This window comes from Stenella coeruleoalba, assembly GCF_951394435.1.
Source record: "Stenella coeruleoalba genome assembly, chromosome: 11".
Classification (NCBI taxonomy): domain Eukaryota; kingdom Metazoa; phylum Chordata; class Mammalia; order Artiodactyla; family Delphinidae; genus Stenella; species Stenella coeruleoalba.
Genome location: NC_137157.1, coordinates 78671674 through 78693770, shown reverse-complemented (window position 1 = coordinate 78693770; position 22097 = coordinate 78671674). Strand labels below are relative to the sequence as shown.

The 22097-nt window shown below is 37.1% G+C and overlaps 1 protein-coding gene across 9 annotated transcripts in view; it reads left to right on the top strand.

The window, feature by feature from the left end:
- The window catches only part of CCDC91 (coiled-coil domain containing 91), a gene marked incomplete at its 3' end in the record, with an annotated part of 371630 nt that overhangs the window by 273338 nt on the left and 76195 nt on the right, over positions 1-22097 (top strand). For all 9 annotated transcript variants that reach the window (XM_079937340.1, XM_079937341.1, XM_079937344.1 and 6 more), the window contains one exon: positions 1301-1477. In XM_079937340.1, the coding sequence (XP_079793466.1) occupies positions 1301-1477 (177 nt within the window). The remainder of the gene's footprint in view (positions 1-1300; positions 1478-22097) is intronic.

Sequence of the window (22097 nt, the reverse complement as noted above, 5' to 3'; positions counted from 1 at the left end):
TTTAATGACTTTTGTCAAATTTAGTTGTGAACTGGAAGCAAGAAAAAAAGTGGTAAGTCTCTCAGGAGTGGGAGGTCGATGGACTTTACTATGTACGATGGTTTCTTGAGGAAAATTCTTGTGCAGCTGTTTGAGTTGCAACTGAAATAGGCTCTTTTTCCATGGAACGCCATTTTACTGAATTAGTAGGGTTATACAGACTTTAGTATTTGGCAGACATTTTGTCCAGAATAAGCAGAGTGAGCCCCGCACCTTAAGGACAAAAACTGACAGTTCTTGTTGCCAATGATAAAATTCGAGCTTTAAAAAAAAATTAGAATTTTAGAAAATTTATTTCTACTTTTTAATAAAGACTCTTCTGATGAGATTGATGGTGTTATTAACAAAAATGTGGCTTTTTTGGTTATAGTGAAATGTGTCAACATCTGGAGGAGATGCATAAGTCATTGAATCAATGTTTGCCAAATAAAAAATGTTTAAAAAATATGTAAAGGATTCATTCAAAATGCAAGAAAAGATTGTAATGTAACAGAGTACAAAAAGTTCATTGACATGATTTTATTTTTCTTATTGCAACTTGCCTTTAAGAACTACCCCTTGTTAAGTTTTGGTGTGGAATCAGAAAGAGTATCTACAGTAATCTCAACTGGCTACTAAATAATTCTCGCTTTTCTTCTACATATATTTGTGAGGCTGGGTTTTTCTTATATACTTCAACTAAAAATATCATTACAGATTTAAAACAGAAGGCAGGTGTAAGAATCTAGGCTCTCTTCTATTAAGTCAGATAGTAAAGAGGTTTATAAACATTCTTCTCACTTTTTAATTTTGGAAAAATGTAGTTATTTTTCATAAAATACAGTATAAATATATAATGCACTTACTGTTATTAATTATAAATTAATAAATAAGTATTTTCTCTTGGTTTGAATATCTAATACGGTAAATCTTAATATGTATAACCCATGTAAACAAAAGCTCTTAGAAGTCCTCTATAATTTTTAAGAGAATAAAGAGATCCTAAGACAAAATAGTTTGAACACTGCTACTTTAGGCCAAGACTTGGTTTCTTTGAAGTTTAGAAATGCCATGGAAATAAGTTGGTTATTTGTATAAAAACAAATAATTAATTTTATTTTACAGCAGTTATTACATATGAGTAAAAAAAAACAATGTCAGAAATAAACCCTATAGGATCAAAATTTTGAGTTTTTTAGGTTAACTCAAGTCTGTCTTATTCAAGGAACTATTGTGGTCACTCATTCAAATATTTTTGTTTTCGTCATTATTTGTTTTGAAGCTTGAGAAAGAAGTGATGAAGGATGCAGTTTTAAAAGCTGTAGAAGAAGAAAGAAAAAATTTGGAAAAAGCCCATGCAGAAGAAAGGGAGTTATGGAAGACTGAGCATGCAAAAGATCAAGAGAAAGTATCTCAGGCAATTCAAACAGCTATACAAGAGCAAAGAAAAATTAGTCAGGTTAGTAAAACTAGTTCTTTATAAATGTTTTCATTTTTCTTATTTTTTGCAAAATAAAGTAGCTTTACTATTATTTTATCATACTTAATCTTACTGGCATAATTATTTTACTTTTGAGTATAATACTTAAACTGAATAATTTTTAATATATCTCTACTTTTCACATTTTTTTTTTTTTAGTTTCTCTTTTTTTAACATCTTTATTGGAGTATAATTGCTTTACAATGCTATGTTAGTTTCTGCTTTACAACAAAGTGAATCAGCTATACATATACATATGCCCCCCATATCTCTTCCCTCTTGCGTCTCCCTCCTTCCCACCCTCCCTATCCCACCCCTCTAGGTGGTCACAAAGCACTGAGCTGATCTCCCTGTGCTATGCGGCTGCTTCCTACTAGCTATGTATTTCACATTTGGTAGTGTATATATGTCCATGCCACTCTCTCACTTTGTCCCAGCTTACCCTTACCCCTACCCACGTCCTCAACTCCATTCTCTAGTAGGTCTGTGTCTTTATTGCTGTCTGGCCCCATTTTTTTTGATTCCATATATATGTATTAGCATACAGTATTTGTTTTTCTCTTCCTGACTTACTTCATTCTGTATGACAGACTCTAGGTCCATCCACCTCACTACAAATAATTCAATTTCGTTTCTTTTTATGGCTGACCATGTCCTGGCGATTGTAAATAGAGCTGCAATTAACACTTTGGTACATGACTCTTTTTGAATTATGGTTTTCTCAGGGTATATGCCCAGTAGTGGGATTGCTGGGTCGTAAGGTAGTTCTATTTTTAGTTTTTTAAGCAGCCTCCATACCGTTCTCCATAGTGGCTATATCAATTTACATTCCCACCAACAGTGCAAGAGGGTTCCCTTTTTTACACATCCTCTCCAGCATTTATTGTTTGTAGATTTTTTGATGATGGCCATTCTGACCGGTGTGAGATGATATCTCATTGTAGTTTTGATTTGCATTTCTCTAATGATTAATAATGTTGAGCATTCTTCCATGTGTTTGTTGGCAATCTGTATATCTTCTTTGGAGAAATGTCTATTTAGCTCTTCTGCCCATTTTTGGATTGGGTTGTTTGTTTTTTTTGTTATTGAGCTGCATGAGCTGCTTATAAATTTTGGAGATTAATGCTTTGTCAGTTGTTTCATTTGCAAATATTTTCTTCTGCTCTGAGCATTGTCTTTTCTCTTGTTTATGGTTTCCTTTACTGTGCCAAAGCTTTTAAGTTTCATTAGGTCCCATTTGTTTATTTTTGTTTTTATTTCCATTTCTCTTAGAAGTGGGTCAAAAAGGATCTTGCTGTGATTTATGTCATAGAGTGTTCTGCCTATGTTTTCCTCTAAAAGTTTGATAGTGTCTGGCCTTACATTTAGGTCTTTAATCCATTTGGAGGTTTTTTTTTAATGTATGATGTTAGGGAGGTCCAAATATCATTCTTTTACATATAGCTGTCCAGTTTTCCCACCACCACTTATTGAAGAGGCTGTTTATTCTCTACTGTATATTCCTGCCTCCTTTATCAAAGATAAGGTGACCATAGTGCATGGGTTTATCTCTGGGCTTTCTATCCTGTTCCATTGATCTATATATCTGTTTTTGTGCCAGTACCATACTGTCTTGAGTACTGTAGCTTTGTACTATAGTCTGAAGTCAGGGAGACTGATTCCTCCAGCTCTATTTTTCTTTCTCAAGATTGCTTTGGCTACTCGGGGTGTTTTGTGTTTCCATACAAATTGTGAAATTTTTTGTTCCAGTGAAAAATGCCAGTGGTAGTTTGATAGGGATTGCATTCAATCTGTAGATTGTTTTGGATAGTAGACTCATTTTCACAATGTTGATTCTTCCAACCCAAGAACATGGTATATCTCTCCATCTATTTGTATCATCTTTAATTTCTTTCATCAGTGTTTTATAATTTTCTGCATACAGGTCTTTTGTCTCCTTAGGTAGGTTTATTGCTAGATATTTTATTCTTTTTGTTGCAAAGGTAAATGGGAGTGTTTTCTTCATTTTATTTTCAGATTTTTCATCATTAGTGTATAGGAATGCAAGAGATTTCTATGCATTAATTTTGTGTCCTGCTACTTTACCAAATTCATTGCTGAGCTCTAGTAGTTTTCTGGTAGCATCTTTAGGATTCTCTATGTATAGTATCATGTCATCTGCAAACAGTGACAGCTTTACTTCTTTTTTTCCGATTTGGATTCCTTTTATTTCCATTTCTTCTCTGATTGCTGTGGCTAAAACTTCCCAAACTATGTTGAATAAGAGTGGTGAGAGTGGGCAACCTAGTCTTGTTCCTGATCTTAGTGGAAATGGTATCAGTTTTTCACCATTGAGGATGATGTTGGCTGTGGGTTTGTCATATATGGCCTTTATTTTGTTGAGGAAAGTTCCCTCTATGCCTGCTTTGTGCAGGGTTTTTGTCATAAATGGGTGTTGAATTTTGTCGAAAGCTTTCTCTGCATCGATTGATGATCATGTGGTTTGTCTCCCTCAATTTGTTAATATAGTGTATCACACTGATTGATTTGCATATATTGAAGAATCCTTGCATTCCTGGGATAAACCCCACTTGATCATGGTGTATGATCCTTTTAATGTGCTGTTGGATTCTGTTTGCTAGTATTTTGTTGAGGATTTTTGCATCTATGTTCATCAGTGATATTTGCCTGTAGTTTTCTTTCTTTGTGACATCTTTGTCTGGTTTTGGTATGAGGGTGATGGTGGCCTCATAGAATGAGTTTGGGAGTGTTCCTCACTCTGCTATATTTTGGAAGAGTTTGAGAAGGATAGGTGTTAGCTCTTCTCTAAATGTTTGATAGAATTCACTTGTGAAGCCATCTGGTCCTGGGCTTTTGTTTGTTGGAAGATTTTTAATCACAGATTCAATTTCAGTGCCTGTGATTGGTCTGTTCATATTTTCTATTTTTTCCTGGTTCATTCTTGGACGGTTGTGCATTTCAAAGAATTTTCCATTTCTTCCAGGTTGTCCTTTTCATTGGCATAGAGTTGCTTGTAGTAATCTCTCATGATCCTTTGTATTTCTGCAGTGTCAGTTGTTACTTCTCCTTTTTCATTTCTAATTCTATTGATTTGAGTATTCTCCCTTTTTTCTTAATGAATCTGGCTAATGGTTTACCAATTTTGTTTATCTGCTCAAAAAACCTGCTTTTAATTTTATTGATCTTTGCTGTCGTTTCCTTCATTTCTTTTGCATTTATTTCTCATCTGATCTTTATGATTTCTTTCCTTCTGCTAAATTAGGGGTTTTTTTGTTCTTTCTAATTGCTTTAGGTATAAGGATAGGTTGTTTATTTGAGATGTTTCTTGTTTCTTTAGGTAGGATTGTATTGCTATAAACTTCCCTTTAGAACTGCTTTTGCTGCATCGCATAGGTTTTGGGTCATTGTGTTTTCATTGTTTTTTGTTTCTAGGTATTTTTTAATTTCCTCTTTGATTTCTTCAGTGATCTCCTGGTTATTTAGTAGTATATTGTTTAGCCTCCATGTATTTGTATTTTTTACAGATTTTTTCTTGTAATTGATATCTAGTCTCATAGCTTTGTGGTCAGAAAAGATACTTGATACGATTTCATTGATACGATTTCAGTTTTCTTAAATTTATGAAGGCTTGATTTGTGACCCAAGATATGATCTGTGCTGGAGAATGTTACATGAACACTTGAGAAGAAAGTGTATTCTGTTCTTTTTGGATGGAATGTCCTATAAATATCAATTAAATCCCTCTTGTTTAATGTATCATTTAAAGCTTGTGTTTCCTTATTTATTTTCATTTTGGATGATCTGTTCAGTGGTGGAAATGGGGTGTTAAAGTCCCCTACTATGATTGTGTTACTGTCGATCTCCCCTTTTATGGTTGTCAGTTTTTGCCTTATGTATTGAGGTGCTCCTATGTTGGGTGCATAAATATGTACAATTGTTATATCTTTTTGGATTGATCCCTTGATCATTGCATAGTGTCCTTCTTTGTCTTTTGTAATAGTCTTTGTTTTAATGTCTATTTTGTCTGATATGAGAATTGCTACTCCAGTTTTCTTTTGATTTGCATTTGTATGGAATATCTTTTTCCATCCCCTCACTTTCAGTCTGTACGTGCCCCTAGGTCTGAAGTGGGTCTCTTATAGACAGCATCTATACGGGTTTTGTTTTTGTATCCATTCAGCCAGTCTGTCTTTTGGTTGTAGCATTTAATTCATTTACATTTAAGGTAATTATTGATATGTATGTTCCTATTCCCATTTTCTTAATTGTTTTGGGTTTGTTATTGTAGGTCTTTTCTTTCTCTTGTGTTTCCTGCATATAGAAGTTCCTTTAGCATTTGTTGTAATGCTGGTTTGGTGGTGCTGAATTCTCTTAGCTTTTGCTTGTCTGTAAAGCTTTTAATTTTTCCGTCAAATCTGAACGAGAACCTTGCTGGGTAGAGTAATCTTGGTTGTAGGTTTTTCTCTTTCATCACTTTAAATATGTCCTGCCACTCCCTTCTGGCTTGCAGAGTTTCTCCTGAAAGATCAGCTGTTAACCTTATGGGGATTCCTTTGTGTGTTATTTGTTCATTTTCCCTTGCTGCTTTTAATATTTTTTCTTTGTATTTAATTTTTGATAGTTTGATTAATATATGTGTTGGTGTGTTTCCCCTTGGATTTATCTTGTATGGGACTCTCTGTGCTTCCTGGACTTGATTAACTATTTCCTTTCCCATATTAGGGTAGTTTTCAACTATAATCTCTTCAAATATTTTCTCAGTCCCTTTCTTTTTCTCTTCTTCTTCTGGGACCCCTATAATTCGAATGTGGTGTGTTTAATGTTGTCCCAGAGGTCTCTGAGACTGACCTAAGTTCTTTTCATTCTTTTTTCTGTATTCTGCTCTGCAGTAGTTATTTCCACTCTTTTATCTTCCAGGTCATTTATCCGTTCTTCTGCCTCAGTTATTCTGCTATTGATCCCCTCTAGAGTATTTTTAATTTCATTTATTGTGGTGTTCATCATTGTTTGTTTCCTCTTTAGTTCTTCTAGGTCCTTGTTAAATGTTTCTTGTATTTTCCCCATTCTATTTCCAAGATTTTGGATCATGTTTACTATCATTATTCTGAATTCTTTTTCAGATAGGCTGCTTATTTCCTCTCCATTTGTTAGATCTGGTGAGTTTTTATCATGCTTCTTCATCTGCTGTGTGTTTGTCTTCTCATTTTGCTTAACTTACTGTGTTTGGGGTCTCCTTCTCACAGGCTGCAGGTTTGTAGTTCCCATTTTTTTTGGTGTCTGTCCTCAGTGGTTAGGGTTGGTTCAGTGGGTTGTGTAGGCTTCCTGGTGGAGGGGCTAGTGCCTGTGTTCTTGTGGATGAAGCTAGATATTGTCTTTCTAATGGGCAGGTCCATGTCTGGTGGTGTGTTTTGGGTTGTCTGTGACCTTATTATGATTTTTGGCTGCTTTTCTGCTAATGGTGGGGTTGTGTTTCTGTCTTGCTAATTGTTTGGTGTAAGGTGTCCAGCACTGTACCTTGCTGTTCGTTGAGTGGAGCTGGGTCTTGGCGTTGAGATGGAGATCTCTGGGAGATTTTCACCATTTGATATTACGTGGAGCTGGGAGTTCTCTGGTGGACCAATGTCCTGAACTTGGCTCTCCCACCTCAGAGGCACAGGCCTGATGCCTGGGTGGAGCACCAAGAGCCTTTCATCCACACAGCTCAGAATAAAAGGAAGGGAAAACAGAAAGAAAGAAGAAGATAAAACAAAATAAAATAAAGTTATTCAAGTTAAAAATCAGTATTAAAAAATTTTTTCTAAAGTAATAAAAAAAAATTTAAAAAACGAAAGAAAGAAAGAAGAGAGCAACCAAACCAAAAAACAAATCCACCAATGATAACAAGTGCTAAAAACCATACAAAAAAAAAAGAAAAAAAAATACGGACAGAAAGAACCCTAGGACAAATGGTAAAAGCAAAGCTATACAGACAAAATCACACACAGAAGCATACTGCTGGCAGAGATTTCCCTTTCTCTTCTTTGTTCGTACAGCTCCTGGGGTTCAGCTTTGGATTTGCACCGCCTCTGCATGTAGGTTGCCTGAGAGCGTCTGTTCCTCCCTCAGACAGGACGGGCTTAAAGGAGCAGCTGATACGGGGGCTCTGACTCACTCAGGCCGTTGGGAGGGAGGGACACGGAGTGCGGCGCGAGCCTGCGGTGGCAGAGGCCAGCATGACATTGCACCAGCCTGAGGTTCTGCGTGTTCTCCTGGGGAAGGTGTCCCTAGATCACGGGGCCCTGGCAGTGGCGGGCTGCACAGGCTCCCAAGAGGGGAGGTATGGATAGTGACCTGTGCTCGCACACAGGCTTCTTGGTGGTGGCAGCCTCTCATGCCCGTCTCTGAGGTCTGCGCTTCTAGTCGCGGCTCGCGCCCATCTCAGGAGCTCCTTTAAGTGGCGCTCTGAATGCCCTCTCCTCGCTCACCAGGAAACAAAGAGGGAAGAAAAAGTCTCTTGTCTCTAAGGCAGTTCCAGACTTTTTCCCGGGCTCCGTCCCGGCTAGCTGTGGCGCACTAACCCCTTCAGGCTGTGTTCACGCCGCCAGTCCTATCCCTGGGATATGACCAAAGCTCGAGCCTCAGTTCCCAGTCCCCGCCTGCCTGGCGGGTGAGCAGACAAGCCTCTTGGGCTGGTGAGTGCCGGTCGGCACCGATCCTCTGTGCGGGAATCTCTCCACTTTGCCCTCCGCACCCCTGTTGCTGCGCTCTCCTCCATGGCTCCGAAGCTTCCCACCTCCGCCACCCGCAGTCTCTGCCCGCGAAGGGGCTTCCTAGTGTGTGGAAACCTTTCCTCCTTCACGGTTCCCTCCCACTGGTGCAGGTCCCGTCCCTATTCTTTGGTCTCTGTTTTTTCTTTTTCCTTTTGCCCTACCCAGGTACGTGGGGAGTTTCTTGCCTTTTGGGAGGTCTGAGGTCTTCTGCCAGCGTTCAGTAGGTGTTCTGTAGTTGTTCAACATGTACATGTATTTCTGATGTATTTGTGGGGAGGAAGCTGATCTCCCATGTCTTACTCTTCTGCCATTTGAAGCTCCTCCTTCACTTTTTAATGCTGATAATTTTACCTTTTTACTCTATATTCAAAGAAGTAGAATCCAAATTTATGTTTAGTCATTGGAACTACATTGTCTCCTGTTTAATATGCTTGTTTTTGTTTTTCACAAACACACATACACATACAATCAAAGTAAATAATATATATGTGTGGAAAAGAGTTTGATTCATTTATGTCTAATTTATATTTCTATATACCTGTAGTTGGTAGTAATAATAGAAACTCAAATAACCCCTGTAGTCTCATAAGATATATACATATCAAGAAATATGGCCTACATACAAAGTAACTTTTGATTACTATACTGAACAATTAAAAATTGTATTAGTTTAATTTTCCATAATTGAATTTGCATAGTACTAATTTGTGTTTAGTCTTTTCTTTATATAGGGATGAGATACCTAAATAAATTTTTCCTCCAACAAGTGTAAAAAGCAAAAAGTAACATTCATAGGAGTCTTTGTTTTACATAATCAGAGCATCACATGTATTTCCATTGTTCATTCAACCATACATGGTAAATGTGACTGAAATGACTAAGTTTATTTTTTTTTAACTTTTAAGAACAAAAAACCCAGAAGATTTTCTTTCCACTCATTAACTAGTCTTAATGAAGCCCTAGGAAGCAGTGCTTCTAATATCCAGGATCAGTGTTATATATTTTTTTTAAATGTCACTTAGGTTTACTCTAAAGAACACACAGTTATCCGTTTATTATGAAAATGAAACATCTGTAAGTAACGTCTATAACAGCATAACAGTAATGTGGTAATAGAGTTTATCTTTTTTTTCTTTGCTTTTTTCCACTAGAGTAGTGATTATTTTCCAATTCTTTCTGTAACGTATGTTAGTGTCAACAAATATATCTTACATATATGTTTAATCGTCTGTCAGTTCAGTTGGTTGGAATTCCATGCCAGTAATGTCAAGATCATTGCTTAAGTCCTGATTTGCGAGAGTTTACTTAAAGCTTCTTTGTGACCACAGACCACTCCTTTAACCTCACATAGATGTGGGCTATTAGTCACCATGAAATTGGGAAAGAGAGCATGAATAAATCCACCCATGTTCATCACCCAAAGAAAAAAACGTATATCTTTAAGAGTACCCTTCTCTGTGAGTTTGTTAGGCGCCTTCTTGTCCATAAGAAACACTATAGTAAATGATAGACTTTAAAATTCATTCTCTATAGGCTCAGAGTACTGTGAAGATAATCCATTCATGTCATGAATAATACATATGTTTATTTTCTTACAAATGGTTGCATATTTTGCTAGAGAGAGAGAGGGAGGAAAAAAACATGTGTGTGTGTGTGTGTGTGTGTGTGTGTGTGTGTGTGTGTATTTAACTGCCTTGTAGCTGACAGTTGAAGAGAGAAGATCTATAGCAGAAAGAGCAATGTTGCCAGGTAACTCAGATTTTCAACAGTGAGGTTGTCCTATCAAATGTATTTCAAGTCTTCCTTAAACAGCTCACTGCTTTTATTCTCACATGGTTACAGTAAGAACTACAACGAAACAACTCTTAGCCCCTTAAACTTACTTCATAGTCCTATTCTAGAAAATTGACAAATGACTTTTCTTGGGAGCCAGATGGAGCTAATATATCTTTTATGTCTTTTATTTACTTAGACCAGCAGGGTAAGCAAATAAGTTGCCATGTTCAAACTTAGTGTTTGGTGTTTTACATTAATAATTGGAAAGACTGCCTATAATATTCCAGGGACTGTACTTATTTCTGGGGATACAGTAGTTAAAAAAAAAAAAAAAAATTCCCTACCTTCTTGTGGAGAAAACTGACAGGAAACTATTAAAGGTATAATAAAATGTGAAGTAATGATCAATGTCATGAAGAAAAATGAAGCTGTGTAAGAGCTAGAGAGTGAGGGAACCAATATAAAAATAGGGTAGTCAGGTAAGGACTCTAAGGAGGTCTCATTTGAGCTGAGGCCTGCCTTGAAGTGAGGAGTTTACTTCGAGACTAGCTGGGGTAAAAGTGTTTCACACATGGTGAATAGCAAGTGCAAAGGCTTTGAGGCAGAAAGATGCTTGGTGTAATTAAAACTGTGTGGCACTGTAATGGATATAGACACACAGACCAATGGAATAGGATAGAATACAGAAAGAGACACAAAGTTTCCTGTAATTTACAAATTTGTAAAAATGAAGTTACAAATTAGATAAATTACTGTAGCACATCAGGGTTTTTAATCTGGGTTCCATGGAAGGGGGCCCTAGACAGTCTGTGAATTTACTGAAATTATGCAAAATTTGTGTATATGTGCAGATTTTTTTTCAGAGATACTCTATAGCTTTTATTAGATTCTCAAAAGTATTTTACTAATTAACCGAGAAAAGATTAAAAATACAGTCATCCCTTGGTATCTGTGGAAGACTGCTGCCAGGACCCACTGTTAATACCAAAATATACCAACTCTCAAGTCCTAAAATCGGCCCTCCATACTGCAGTTCTGCATCTGTGGATTCAGCCAGCCATGACTCATGTAGTACTGTATGTGTTTATTGGAAAAAATAAAATACACGTTTAACTGGACCCATGCAGTTCAAGCTTGGGTTAATCAGGAGACAGCTGTAATTGCAACTGGCTGCCCATTTCCTCCTGGACTTTGTATACTAAAATGAATTTTAGATAGATTAAATATTTAAATCTAGAAGTTTAATATATTAAAAAGAAACTGGGAAGCCTTCCCTGGTGGCGCAGTGGTTGAGAGTCCGCCTGCCGATGCAGGGGACATGGGTTCGTGCCCCAGTCCGGGAAGATCCCACATGCCGCAGAGCGGCTGGGCCCGTGAGCCATGGCTGCTGAGCCTCTGCGTCCGGAGCCTGTGCTCTGCAATGGGAAAGGCCACAACAGTGAGAGGCCCGCATACCGCAAAAAAAAAAAAAAAAAAAAAGAAACTGGGAAAATATTGATACTCTTTGAAAGGGAGAGTTGAAGCAGGACTTCTGGAATGGCAAGACTAAGGACCTGTGCAAATTAGCTTCTTCAGAAGGGCAATGAGAATGCTAGCAAAAATCGTCAAAATCAATTTCTCAGATCTCTGGGTGTTAACCAAAGGTCAACAACCCAAGGAGTATTTATTCAAGAAAAATAGTTAAATCTCAGTAAGAACAGCAGGCTTTGTAGAGTTTTAACTTGCCTTATTCCCATTCCCTACTCCCCAGAAGTATGGTAATTTTAAAAGCTAGTATAGCCTCACAATCATGGTAGCTGTGAAAATCAGCCATGTAAAAGCCACTGAAGGGGGCATAATAGGTTTAGAGCTCCAGAAAAACTGTGTCTCCAGAGAATTGTTACTGCTTGGCCTGACAGTTCCCTATAAGGTCTCCGTTCACAGGGCTTATTGATATTTGACCTGACTCAGAGTTTGCTCAGTGGAAAAAGCCCTATACCCAGGATGTTTGTCAAAAACAATAAGTGGCAATTGTTTAACCTCTCAGCTGCCTGGGACAAAAATAACAGTTGGGGCAAACAAGAGACTGGCCAAAAAACTTAGGAGAGAAGTCTGTGAAATGTGATTGCCATAGATAACTTTGCAAAGCTCTTTCTTTTAAAAATGTTCCTGGAATTCTTGAAGGTCACATACATGTACAGGATTGTGCACATGCCCAGGAAAGAACTGAGAAGGTCCTAATCTCTCACCTCTGGCTAACTTTGATTCTGTGCAAGCAGAAATTGAAGGCTAAGGCAGAGTTGTAAACTGTCAGTGTTGAAGGTATGCTCCAACACATAGAGGTCCTTGGCAAATACTAAAACACTTACCAGTTCATGGTATTTAAGGAAATCTCTGTCTAATCATTAGCTGACCCCTGAGCTAACCCAGCAGAGACTTCAGTGGCTACAGTAAGACAAGGAATACAGACTGCAGAATTAGTACTAAATGAAAGTTCCTAAACAGACAAGCAGCACAATTATTCCTGGGGAATGGATGAGATCTAATTTCTAGAGTTCCTGCATTACATTATTTCAAATATCCAGTTTTTATCAACACAAAATTATGAGATATGCAGAGAAACAGGAAGGTGTGCTTAGAAACAGGAAAAATAAGTCAATAGAAACTACAATAATGTGGGACTTAATAAACAAGGACTTTAATCTGCTATTATAAATAGTTCAGAGAACTAAAGGAAACCTTTCTCAAAATTTACAAGCCCTCATCACATACATTTATATTAGGTATGTGTTCTCTTCAGAAAATAACACTAGAATCTTTTGAAAAGCTGCTCTGTTAATTTTTCAAAGTGCACCCTTTTGCTGTAAAAGCAAGGTTTCATGTACATGGGTGTATACTTCCTTTCTTACTGTTACCTGCAGTTATAGAGTACTCATCATTTTGTTGGAGGGAAAGGCCCTAACCTCCTATCTTGTAGTTTATATTTCTCTTACAGCATATGTCTGATTCAAGTACTTACTTGTTTGACTGACTGTCCCACTGAACTGAGAGCTTCGTTAGTGTCTCAATCATATTTATGCACTTTGGAGGTCCTAGAATAATATATAGCTCCTAGAATGTGTTCATGAGCCAAAGTATCATACTAGTGAATGTCTAATCAACCAAATGTAATTAAGTAATTGACAGTAGTATAGTCTCTTGGTGAGATCATCAGGTATCACGGTAATTTTCCTGTGTATCCTCTATAACATAGAGTCATCAACACAGAAATCCTCAGCATGTGTTATATGGTTGTTCCTTTATTACTTACTCTCACAGTAAATATTCTTACCAAACTTTGGCAAGGACTTTAGGAAGTAGTGACAAATATTAAAATTCCTCAACATGTATTGGATCAGTTACCTTCCCATTGTCTCCTTTTTATTCCTCCTGAGAGACCAGTTTGATATAGATATATAGTAAAGATATAGCAGTGGGTAGATTCTTAAAAGCAAAATAGAGTGAGAATTAATGAATTAGCAGATACAGTAGAAATTATCCATATGCGTAACAGAGAGAAAAGTGAATGGAAAAAAAGGGATTTAGGAAGTACAATGAAAATGTACTACATGTACAAAATGTAAACTATACATATATTGCATATATCTGTATATACGTATAGTACATTGCATTCTTAGTTTTAGCTCATATTTTTTAGTTTTCTGGAATTTTTATTTATTTTACTCAAATGTGTCAGTTTGTTTATTTTGGCTCAATCTTAGAATCAGCAAATGCCCTCAAGACAAATTAACTTTGGGCTAATGTCTCTGTCTTCTCCCAGATCTTTTTTTTTTTTTAAATAAATTTATTTATTTGTTTATTTTTGTCTGCATTGGGTCTTCGTTGCAGTGCACGAGCTTCTCATTGAGGTGGCTTCTCTTGGCGTGGAGCACAGGCTCTAGGCACACGGGTTTCAGTAGTTGTGGCATGCGGGCTCAGTAGTTGCACAGGTGCAGTAGTTGTGGTGCACGGGCTTAGTTGCTCCGTGGAATGTGGGATCCTCCAGGACCAGGGCTTGTACCCGTATCCCCTGCCCTGGCAGGCGGATTCTTAACCACTGTGCCACCAGGGAAGTCCTTCTCCCAGATCTTGAAACACTAGTTTTTAGTATCTAATAAGATCTTTGATGCTTTTAAAATATTTTGGTCTATTTTCTTTTATTTGGATCAGCTGCTTTAGTTTTCTAAAGCAGCGGTCTTGGTGTTAATTATATGTACACCAGTATTAGGAGACCCATTGTTATCATATCATAAGGCAGAATTTGGAATCCCATATTTATCATAACACAAAAGAGAAAGAAATAAAAAATGAGATGGAAATATAGTGCATTGAATTATTTACTAGTTTAAAAATTGAATGGCAATATTTCTTCGTGAAAAGTGTACATGGTTTGGGCTTCAACTTTGAAAAGACAGTGCTAATTTAATGACATGCTTGAGCATGTCTAAATGAAATTGCCATGTGTGGCCATGGTCTTTGAAACCCTTTAAAAACCATGGTTTTGTTCTCATTCTTCGACCCATGAGAGCTGGAACTTGGTATGCCTTTCACATACCAAATTCTTTTTGGATAAGAGATTTGCCATTATGAACTCTCCACAATTTCATGCCCATCAGACCTGAAGTCTTTCATCATTAATAAAGTCTGCTACTCTTCTCCTCCCCCGATACATACCCTAGCCTTCCTACTTGTGACTGATATGCCTAAAATATGGTCAAGGCATCTAGGCATATCAGTATTAAAGTTTAGTCAAGCTTGTTCTTATTTCATTCTTTTACTAAAGGCTTTTGCTAATAGTATTCAAAAGAAAAAAAAAAAACTGATCCTAGAGCACAAAATTTTATGAATCCTCCATCTTTAGGAAACCACTAATTTCTTCTTCCTCACACTTGTCGAAAATGATCCTCATTCTTAGTGTTGATAAGTTTCTACTGATATAACCTCCATATGGGTTATCAGAAAAAATTAATATTATAATAGATATATAGGTAGGTGAGAAGTTAGGTAGGCAGGTTAACTGTCCTAAAAGAGTATGCCAGTTACAGAATAAACCACAATACATACATTCTTGGATTAGGTCTATGTACAATTTTTTCTAGAGGGACAAGGATGAAAATTCACATCAACCCCCAAGTTTGGGAAACATTGCATTGACATTTTAATGCTGACATTTTAGGGGTTCACCGAACACAAACACAAAAGAATGTAGAAATTTTTATTCTATCTTGAGAGAATGCTCCAGACTCTCAGTGGTCTGGACTCCAGTTGGAGTAACATTGGTTTTCACTATATTTCAAAATAAGTAGTTTGCAATAAAGTGAACTATACTATCCAATAGAATAGAATAGAATTTAGATTGGTGTCCATATTGCCTTGCCTTTCTCATAATAAACTCATCACCAGTGAGTTTATCATCAGCATGTTCAATTTTGCTCAACCAATATCTAGCATGTAAGATGTCACCATAGACAGTGTGATTCATGTGAGTATCATTGTAAGATTTTGATGCCCTTCATCTGTCTTCTGTCCACGTGTTGTTTATTTTAGGATGTTAGCTAAACTATTTTAATGGAACTTTTTCTTCAGCTTTGCACAAAATAGCAAGATAGTGGTGCTGGTGGTGGTAGTGCTAGTGGTGGTAGAGATGGCAGTAATTATAACAATATTGGCTATCATTAGTTCTAAGTATGAGATACTTTTTAAATTATTTTACATGTTTGATCTCATTTAATCCTCACAACCACCTTATGAGATAAAAACTATCATCCCCATTTTTACAGATGCAGAAATTAAACCTCAGGAAGATTATGTAACTTGCTCAAGGCCATAGTAACTCCTTAGAAGAGGCAACAGGCCAGATTCAAAATCAGGCAGCCGTACTCCAGAGGCCTTACAACTTGCCACTACCCTATTCTCTCTCCCAGTGTGCTCATCCTGGAATAAATACAAATACATCTTATTGATAATTAAAGTATAGATAATTTCAGTAGGAAAACATGAGGGAGCTATTTTTATTTCTTTATTCATTCAGTAATATTTATTGACCTTCTGCCATGTATTGGCACTTTGGGAAGTTGTGGCATATAGCATTGAACAAGATAGACCAGGTCCCTTGGCACTCATAGAGCTTATGTTCAAGTTGAAAATGCCCTACGATAAATAAGGTAATTTGTTATAATGATACGGACTTTGAAGAAAAAATCAGGGTTATGTGTTTGTTTGAGGGTAGGTGGTAGGGGACTTTTAGATACAGAAGTTAGGAAAGAAGCCAGACTCAAAAAAAAATTGCATGCTGCATGATTCTGTTTACAGACATACCTCATTTTATTGTGCTGCACTTCACTGTGCTTTGCAGATGCTGCATTTTTTACAAACTGAAATTTTGTGGCACCCCTGCCTTGAGCAAGTCTATTGGCACTATTTTTCCAAGAGCATTTGCTCACTTCATGTCTCTGGGTCACATTTTGGTAATTCTTATAATGTTTCAGACTTTTTCATTATTATTATATTTGTTGGGATCTGTGAACAGTGGTCTTTGTTGTTACTATTGTAATTGTTTGGGGGCGCCACTTACCACACCTATATAAATCGGCAAACTTAATCTATAAATTTTGTATGTGTTCTGACTGCTCCACCGACCAGCCATTTCCCTATTCCTCTCCCTCTCCTTGGGCCTCCCTATTCCCTGAGACACAACAATACTGAAATCAGGCCAATTAATAATTCTACAGTGACCTCTAAGTGTTTAAGTGAAAGGAAGAGTCACAGGTCTCTTACTTTAAATCAAAAACTAAAACTGATTAAGCTTAGTGAGGAAGGCATGTCAACAGCTGAGACAGGCTGAAAGCTAGGCTTCTAACACCAAAGAGTTAACCAAATTATGAATGCAAAGGAAAAGTTCTTCAGGGAAATGAATAATGCTACTCCAGTGAACACACAAATAATAAGAAAGCAAAACAGCCTCATTTGCTGATACGGAGAAAGTTTTTCTGGATAAAATATAAAGCCAGCCACAACATTCCCTTAAACCAAAGCCTCACCCAGAGCAAGGCCCTAACTTTCTTCAGTTCTATGAAGGCTAAAGGAGGTGAGAAAGCTGAGAAGAAAACTTGGAAGCTAGCAGAAGTTGGTTCATGAGGCTTAAGGAAAGAAGCCTTTTCCATAACATAAAAGTACAAGGAGAAGCAGCAAGTGCTGATGTAGAAGCTGCAGCAAGTTATCCAGAAGATCTAGCTCAGATAATTCATGAAGGTGGCTACACTAAACAACAGATTTTTAATGTAGATGAAACAGCCTTGTATTGGAAGAAGATGCCATCTAGGACTTTCATAGCTAGAGAGGAAAAGTCAATGCCTGGCTTCAAGCTTCAAAGGACAGGTGACTCTCTTGCTAGGGGCTAATGCGGCTGTTGACTTTAAGTGGAAGCTGGTGCTCCTTTACCATCCTGAAAATCCTAGGGCCCTTCAGAATTATTCTAAATTTGCTCTGCCTATGCTCCTTATAAATGGAACAACAAAGCCTGGATTACAGCACATCTGTTGACAACATGGTTTACTGAATATTTTCAGCTCACTGTTTCTACTACTCAGGAAAAAGATTCCTTTCAAAATATTACTGCTCTTTGACAATGCACCTGGTCACCCAAGAGCTCTGATGGAGATGTACAAAGAGATTAATGCTGTTTTCATGCCTGATAACACAACATCCATTCTGCAGCCCATGGGTCAAGGAGTAATTTCAGCTTTCAAGTCTTATAATTTAAGAAATAGATTTTGTAAGGCTACCATAGATACTGATTCTTTTGATGGATCTGGACAAAGTAAATTGAAAACTTCTGGAAAAAATTCACCATTCTAGATGGCATTAACAGCATTCAGATTCACAGAAGGAGGTCAAAATATCAACCTGCAGGAGTTTGGAAAAAGTTGATTCCAACCATCCTGGATGACTTTGAAGGATTCAAGACTTCAAAGTGAAGGAAGTAACTGCAGATTTGGCTAACGCAGCAGCAGGGTTTGAGAGGACTGACTCCAAATTTGAAAGAAGTTCTACTGTGGATAAAATGCTATCAAACAGCATTCCGTGTTACAGAGATCATTTGTGAAAGGAAGAGTCAATCAGTGCAGCAGACTTCATTGTTGTCTTATTTTAAGAAACTGCCACGGCCTCCCAGCCTTCGCCACCCACCACCCTGATCAGTCAGCAGCCATCAACCTTGAGGCAAGACCTTCCATCAACAAAAAGATTACAACTCTCTGAAAGCTCAGATAATGGTTAACATTTTTTAGCAGTAAAGTACTTTATGGCATGTATTTTTTTTAAGATATAATGCTATTGCACACTTAATAGACTGTAGCAAAGTGTAAACCTAACTTTTATGTGCTCTGGGAAACCAGAAAAGTTTGTGACTCGTTTTATTGCAATATTCGCTTTATTGCCATGGTCTGGACCCGAACCTGCAATATCTCCGAGGTATGCCTGTATATGAAATTCTGTAGAAGGCAAAATTAATTTGGAGGAAAGAAATCAGTAGTTGACAGGGAAGAGATTTGATGGGAGGCAGTTTGAAGGTGATGGAAATGTTTTAATCATAATTGTGGTGGTGCTTACATTTGATTTGACAGAATGTATCAAATTATTTCATACCAGTGAATTTTACTGTATGTAAATAATATTTTAATAAAGCTGATTTTTTTAAAAAACAAATGACTACCAAGAATAAATGATTGAACAGATAGTGACTTCAGATGGTGACTTCATTTACTGAAGTGAGGAAGGGTTCAGTTTTAGGGAGATGAAATCTAATTTGTGCAGACTAAATTTGAGGTGCCTGTTCATAACCCTGGAAGAAATGTAAAATAGGCGGTTATAAACGTGGGTCTGGACCTCAGGTGAGTTGTCAGGGCTGGAGACCGAAATTTGGGATTGACAAGCTTATAGATGATATTTAAAATCAAATAAATAAAAAGAAAATTGTTCTGGACAGTGACATTCTTTTATGGAATGTGGCCATTTTTCTAACTAGAAAAACATACCTCCACTTCAGATTAACTGTGTAATAGTGGAAACGGTCTCACACTACTGATTGTTGCATTTCAGATGAAATTGGGAAGGTATTAAAGTTATCTGGTGCTTTCTGCATCACACTGTTTATTACCCAGGGTTGAGTGGCCAGTCCTTTATCTACATTTTATGGGAAGCTCAGGGCACCAGCATGACAGCAGCTCCTGCCACCTTCTGACCAGCTCCTCTCTGGTTTCAGAGGTTGTCACTCATTCTGTCCGCTGGTTCTTTTGCAGCTGTTTGGGATCCATTGAGCCTGAAGAGCTACTGTCCAGGGAACTACAAACTGCTTGAGTACTGATTGAAGGCTCTGGCTTTATAAAGCCTGGAATGTATTTACTAATTCTAAGATTTAGGTCACTTCACAGCACTCAAAGCTTTCTTTAATTGAAAGAATTCTGAAAATAAAACTTGTAAGTAGCAGCACTTAACATCTTTGGCCACTAAGTCACACTAGAAATGAGGAGAGGAGAGTGTATGGCAAAGCAAAAAACAATCAGTGTAAACTTAAGCAACTTCATTTACTCCTGAGAAATGCAAGGGAAAAAACAGCTTCTGCTTCCCAATTTACTTCTAGATTTTGTCTGTATTAATAGTGACTTTAACTGAGGAGAGAAATGTTAACCTACGACCAAAAACAGGCTACCTAAGGATTGTGGCACCTATTTCTCCAAACGCATTTGAGAGATGATTTGATTTGATTTGGCCTTGGTCATAAATTAAGACCAAGTCACAGTGTTGATCATAGGCTTGTAGTTTTCTTCCTGATATATTAAGAAGAAAGTTTATGACTCTGGCTTATTTAATGTTCATATGAAGTTAATTCCGTGTCCCTTAAAAATCTTTGTTAAAGAAAGTACATTTGTTATTGACACCCAAAGTAGGCAAAAAGAAGAGATTCATTAATTTTGCTGTTCTAGCAAAGTCCTGTAAAAGGACTCCAGTGCATACAGACACTTAAACTATGTCTGACGTTGGAAGCTCTTCATAATAGTTTATAACCACAGCCACTGTAATTTGGGGTTATGTTTTCCCCAAAAGCCACAGACATTACAATCAGTGGTTAAATTTTCTTTAAAAAATTTAGCATTGCCACCTGACCCTTCTTTTAAAAAAGGAAATAACATTTCTATTTTAGCAGGCCAGATAGTTTCACAACACTGAAATAATTTTTCTGTATTGACTTATTTCATTTTGATTCATTAGTTTAAAATTTTTATGTACTGAATTTTGATAGTAACCTAGTTAAGTATAGGTAGAATCTTAGAATTTTAATTGTCAACAGTATTGTATCTAGGGACAAGTGCACAATAGTACATCAACTTATCTCTCAAGACTTTTTCCTCCTGTTACATTTCCTATTTCATTCATAGCCATCTACCAAGTTACCCAGCCCAGAGAACGAATTCCTCCTAGACTCTTCCTCTCTCGTCCCCATTTGCATAGCTTTTAAATTACTAAAGCCTTCCCATTTTACCTGTTAAATAATCCTTAAACATATACACTTCCTTCCTACCTGCTATCATTGTCTTAATTAGGGTTCTTATTGCTTACCTTGACCTCTTACATAGATGTCTTTGCTTCCAGTTTTTCCCTTTCAAATTGCAATAAATAATGTCAGTGCCTCCTCATAGCCTATAGGATATTAAAGCTACTTAGTGTGATCTACATACCTTTCAGAACATAAAATATAAATCTGTGACCTGGTCTCTACCTCTCCAGCTCATGTTCTGCCACTCTGCTTCACCCTTCATGCTTTTTGTACCATACTGCTGGTACACGTACCAGGCTATTTATGGTACTGGGCTTTTAGTCATACTGTGCCTTCAGCCTAGAATGCCATTGCTTTCCATTAAACCCTCTCTTGTTTAATAACAACCTTTTTTGTTAATTCAGAAAACTTCTCTGTCCACTTCTCAGATTAAATCAAGTGTTCTTTCTTCTTCACTGGCATTCAGTATTTAACTGTACGCTGCCTAGCCATATTATATTGAAAGAATCTGCTTCTTTGTCTTCTCTACTAGATTATAAGCACTTTAAAAGCAGGAAATGAGTCTTGAACAAGCCACAATAGATTATAAAATGGTGCTGGACCAGCACTGTTTTAAGGAGACACGGTAATCTTTAAAAAAAAGAACTTGATCTTCAACAACACAATTTAGCTCTCTTAGGAGTTTTGGTTGCTTTTAAATGGAACATATTACCAAAAGGAGGGTCACCAAAATTAATGCTTTGGATGTTATGATTCCTTTTTAAAAAGTATGCATTAGATTGTCTGCTGGGTGTCAAACTGAGATGATTCTTACTAGTATAGATATTGAATGAAATACAAAGTAATCTGGGCAAAAAAAAGATAATTAATTTCAGCTTCAGAGAATTGTTTACTTTGAGCAACTAGTATGGATTTGTTGTAAGGTAGTGATGAGTTGCTGTATGAGTAGTAGTAGAATTTATTGGTCACAGTAAAGTACACTCTCTTTCACTGGTCAGTTGGAAACATCACATTCAGTTTCATATACTCAGTTTTAAGAGAGACATTTCCAAATCAGAATGGGACTAACCTAGACATTTATTAATGCTTCCTCAGCATCTCTTCTTCTCTTCCCAGAGTGATACTTTTTTATTTCTTAGCCATGTGTTTTAGGTGAGATTTAACCTACCTTCTAATCTAGGAATAAGTCCTTATTTACTTAGGCTAACGATCATATTCCATTATATTCCATCCATGTTAGAATGTTCCAGGAATTCACACATATTCTGAGTCAAGCCTATAAGACTCCATTTGGGACTTGGATTCTCAGGTACTTAAGCACTCTCATTCACAGTAAGAAAATGAGAAAATCCTTGGAACTGTTCACCTTTGTAGTTTTAACACCTAGCATAATACCATGCATAAATCCAAGTAACCATCTTGGGACCATATGTGTAGAGCTTTTGTGAAAACGGAGCCAATACCAAAGGCAGAGCTAGAGAGGAAGAGATCCCCATCACAT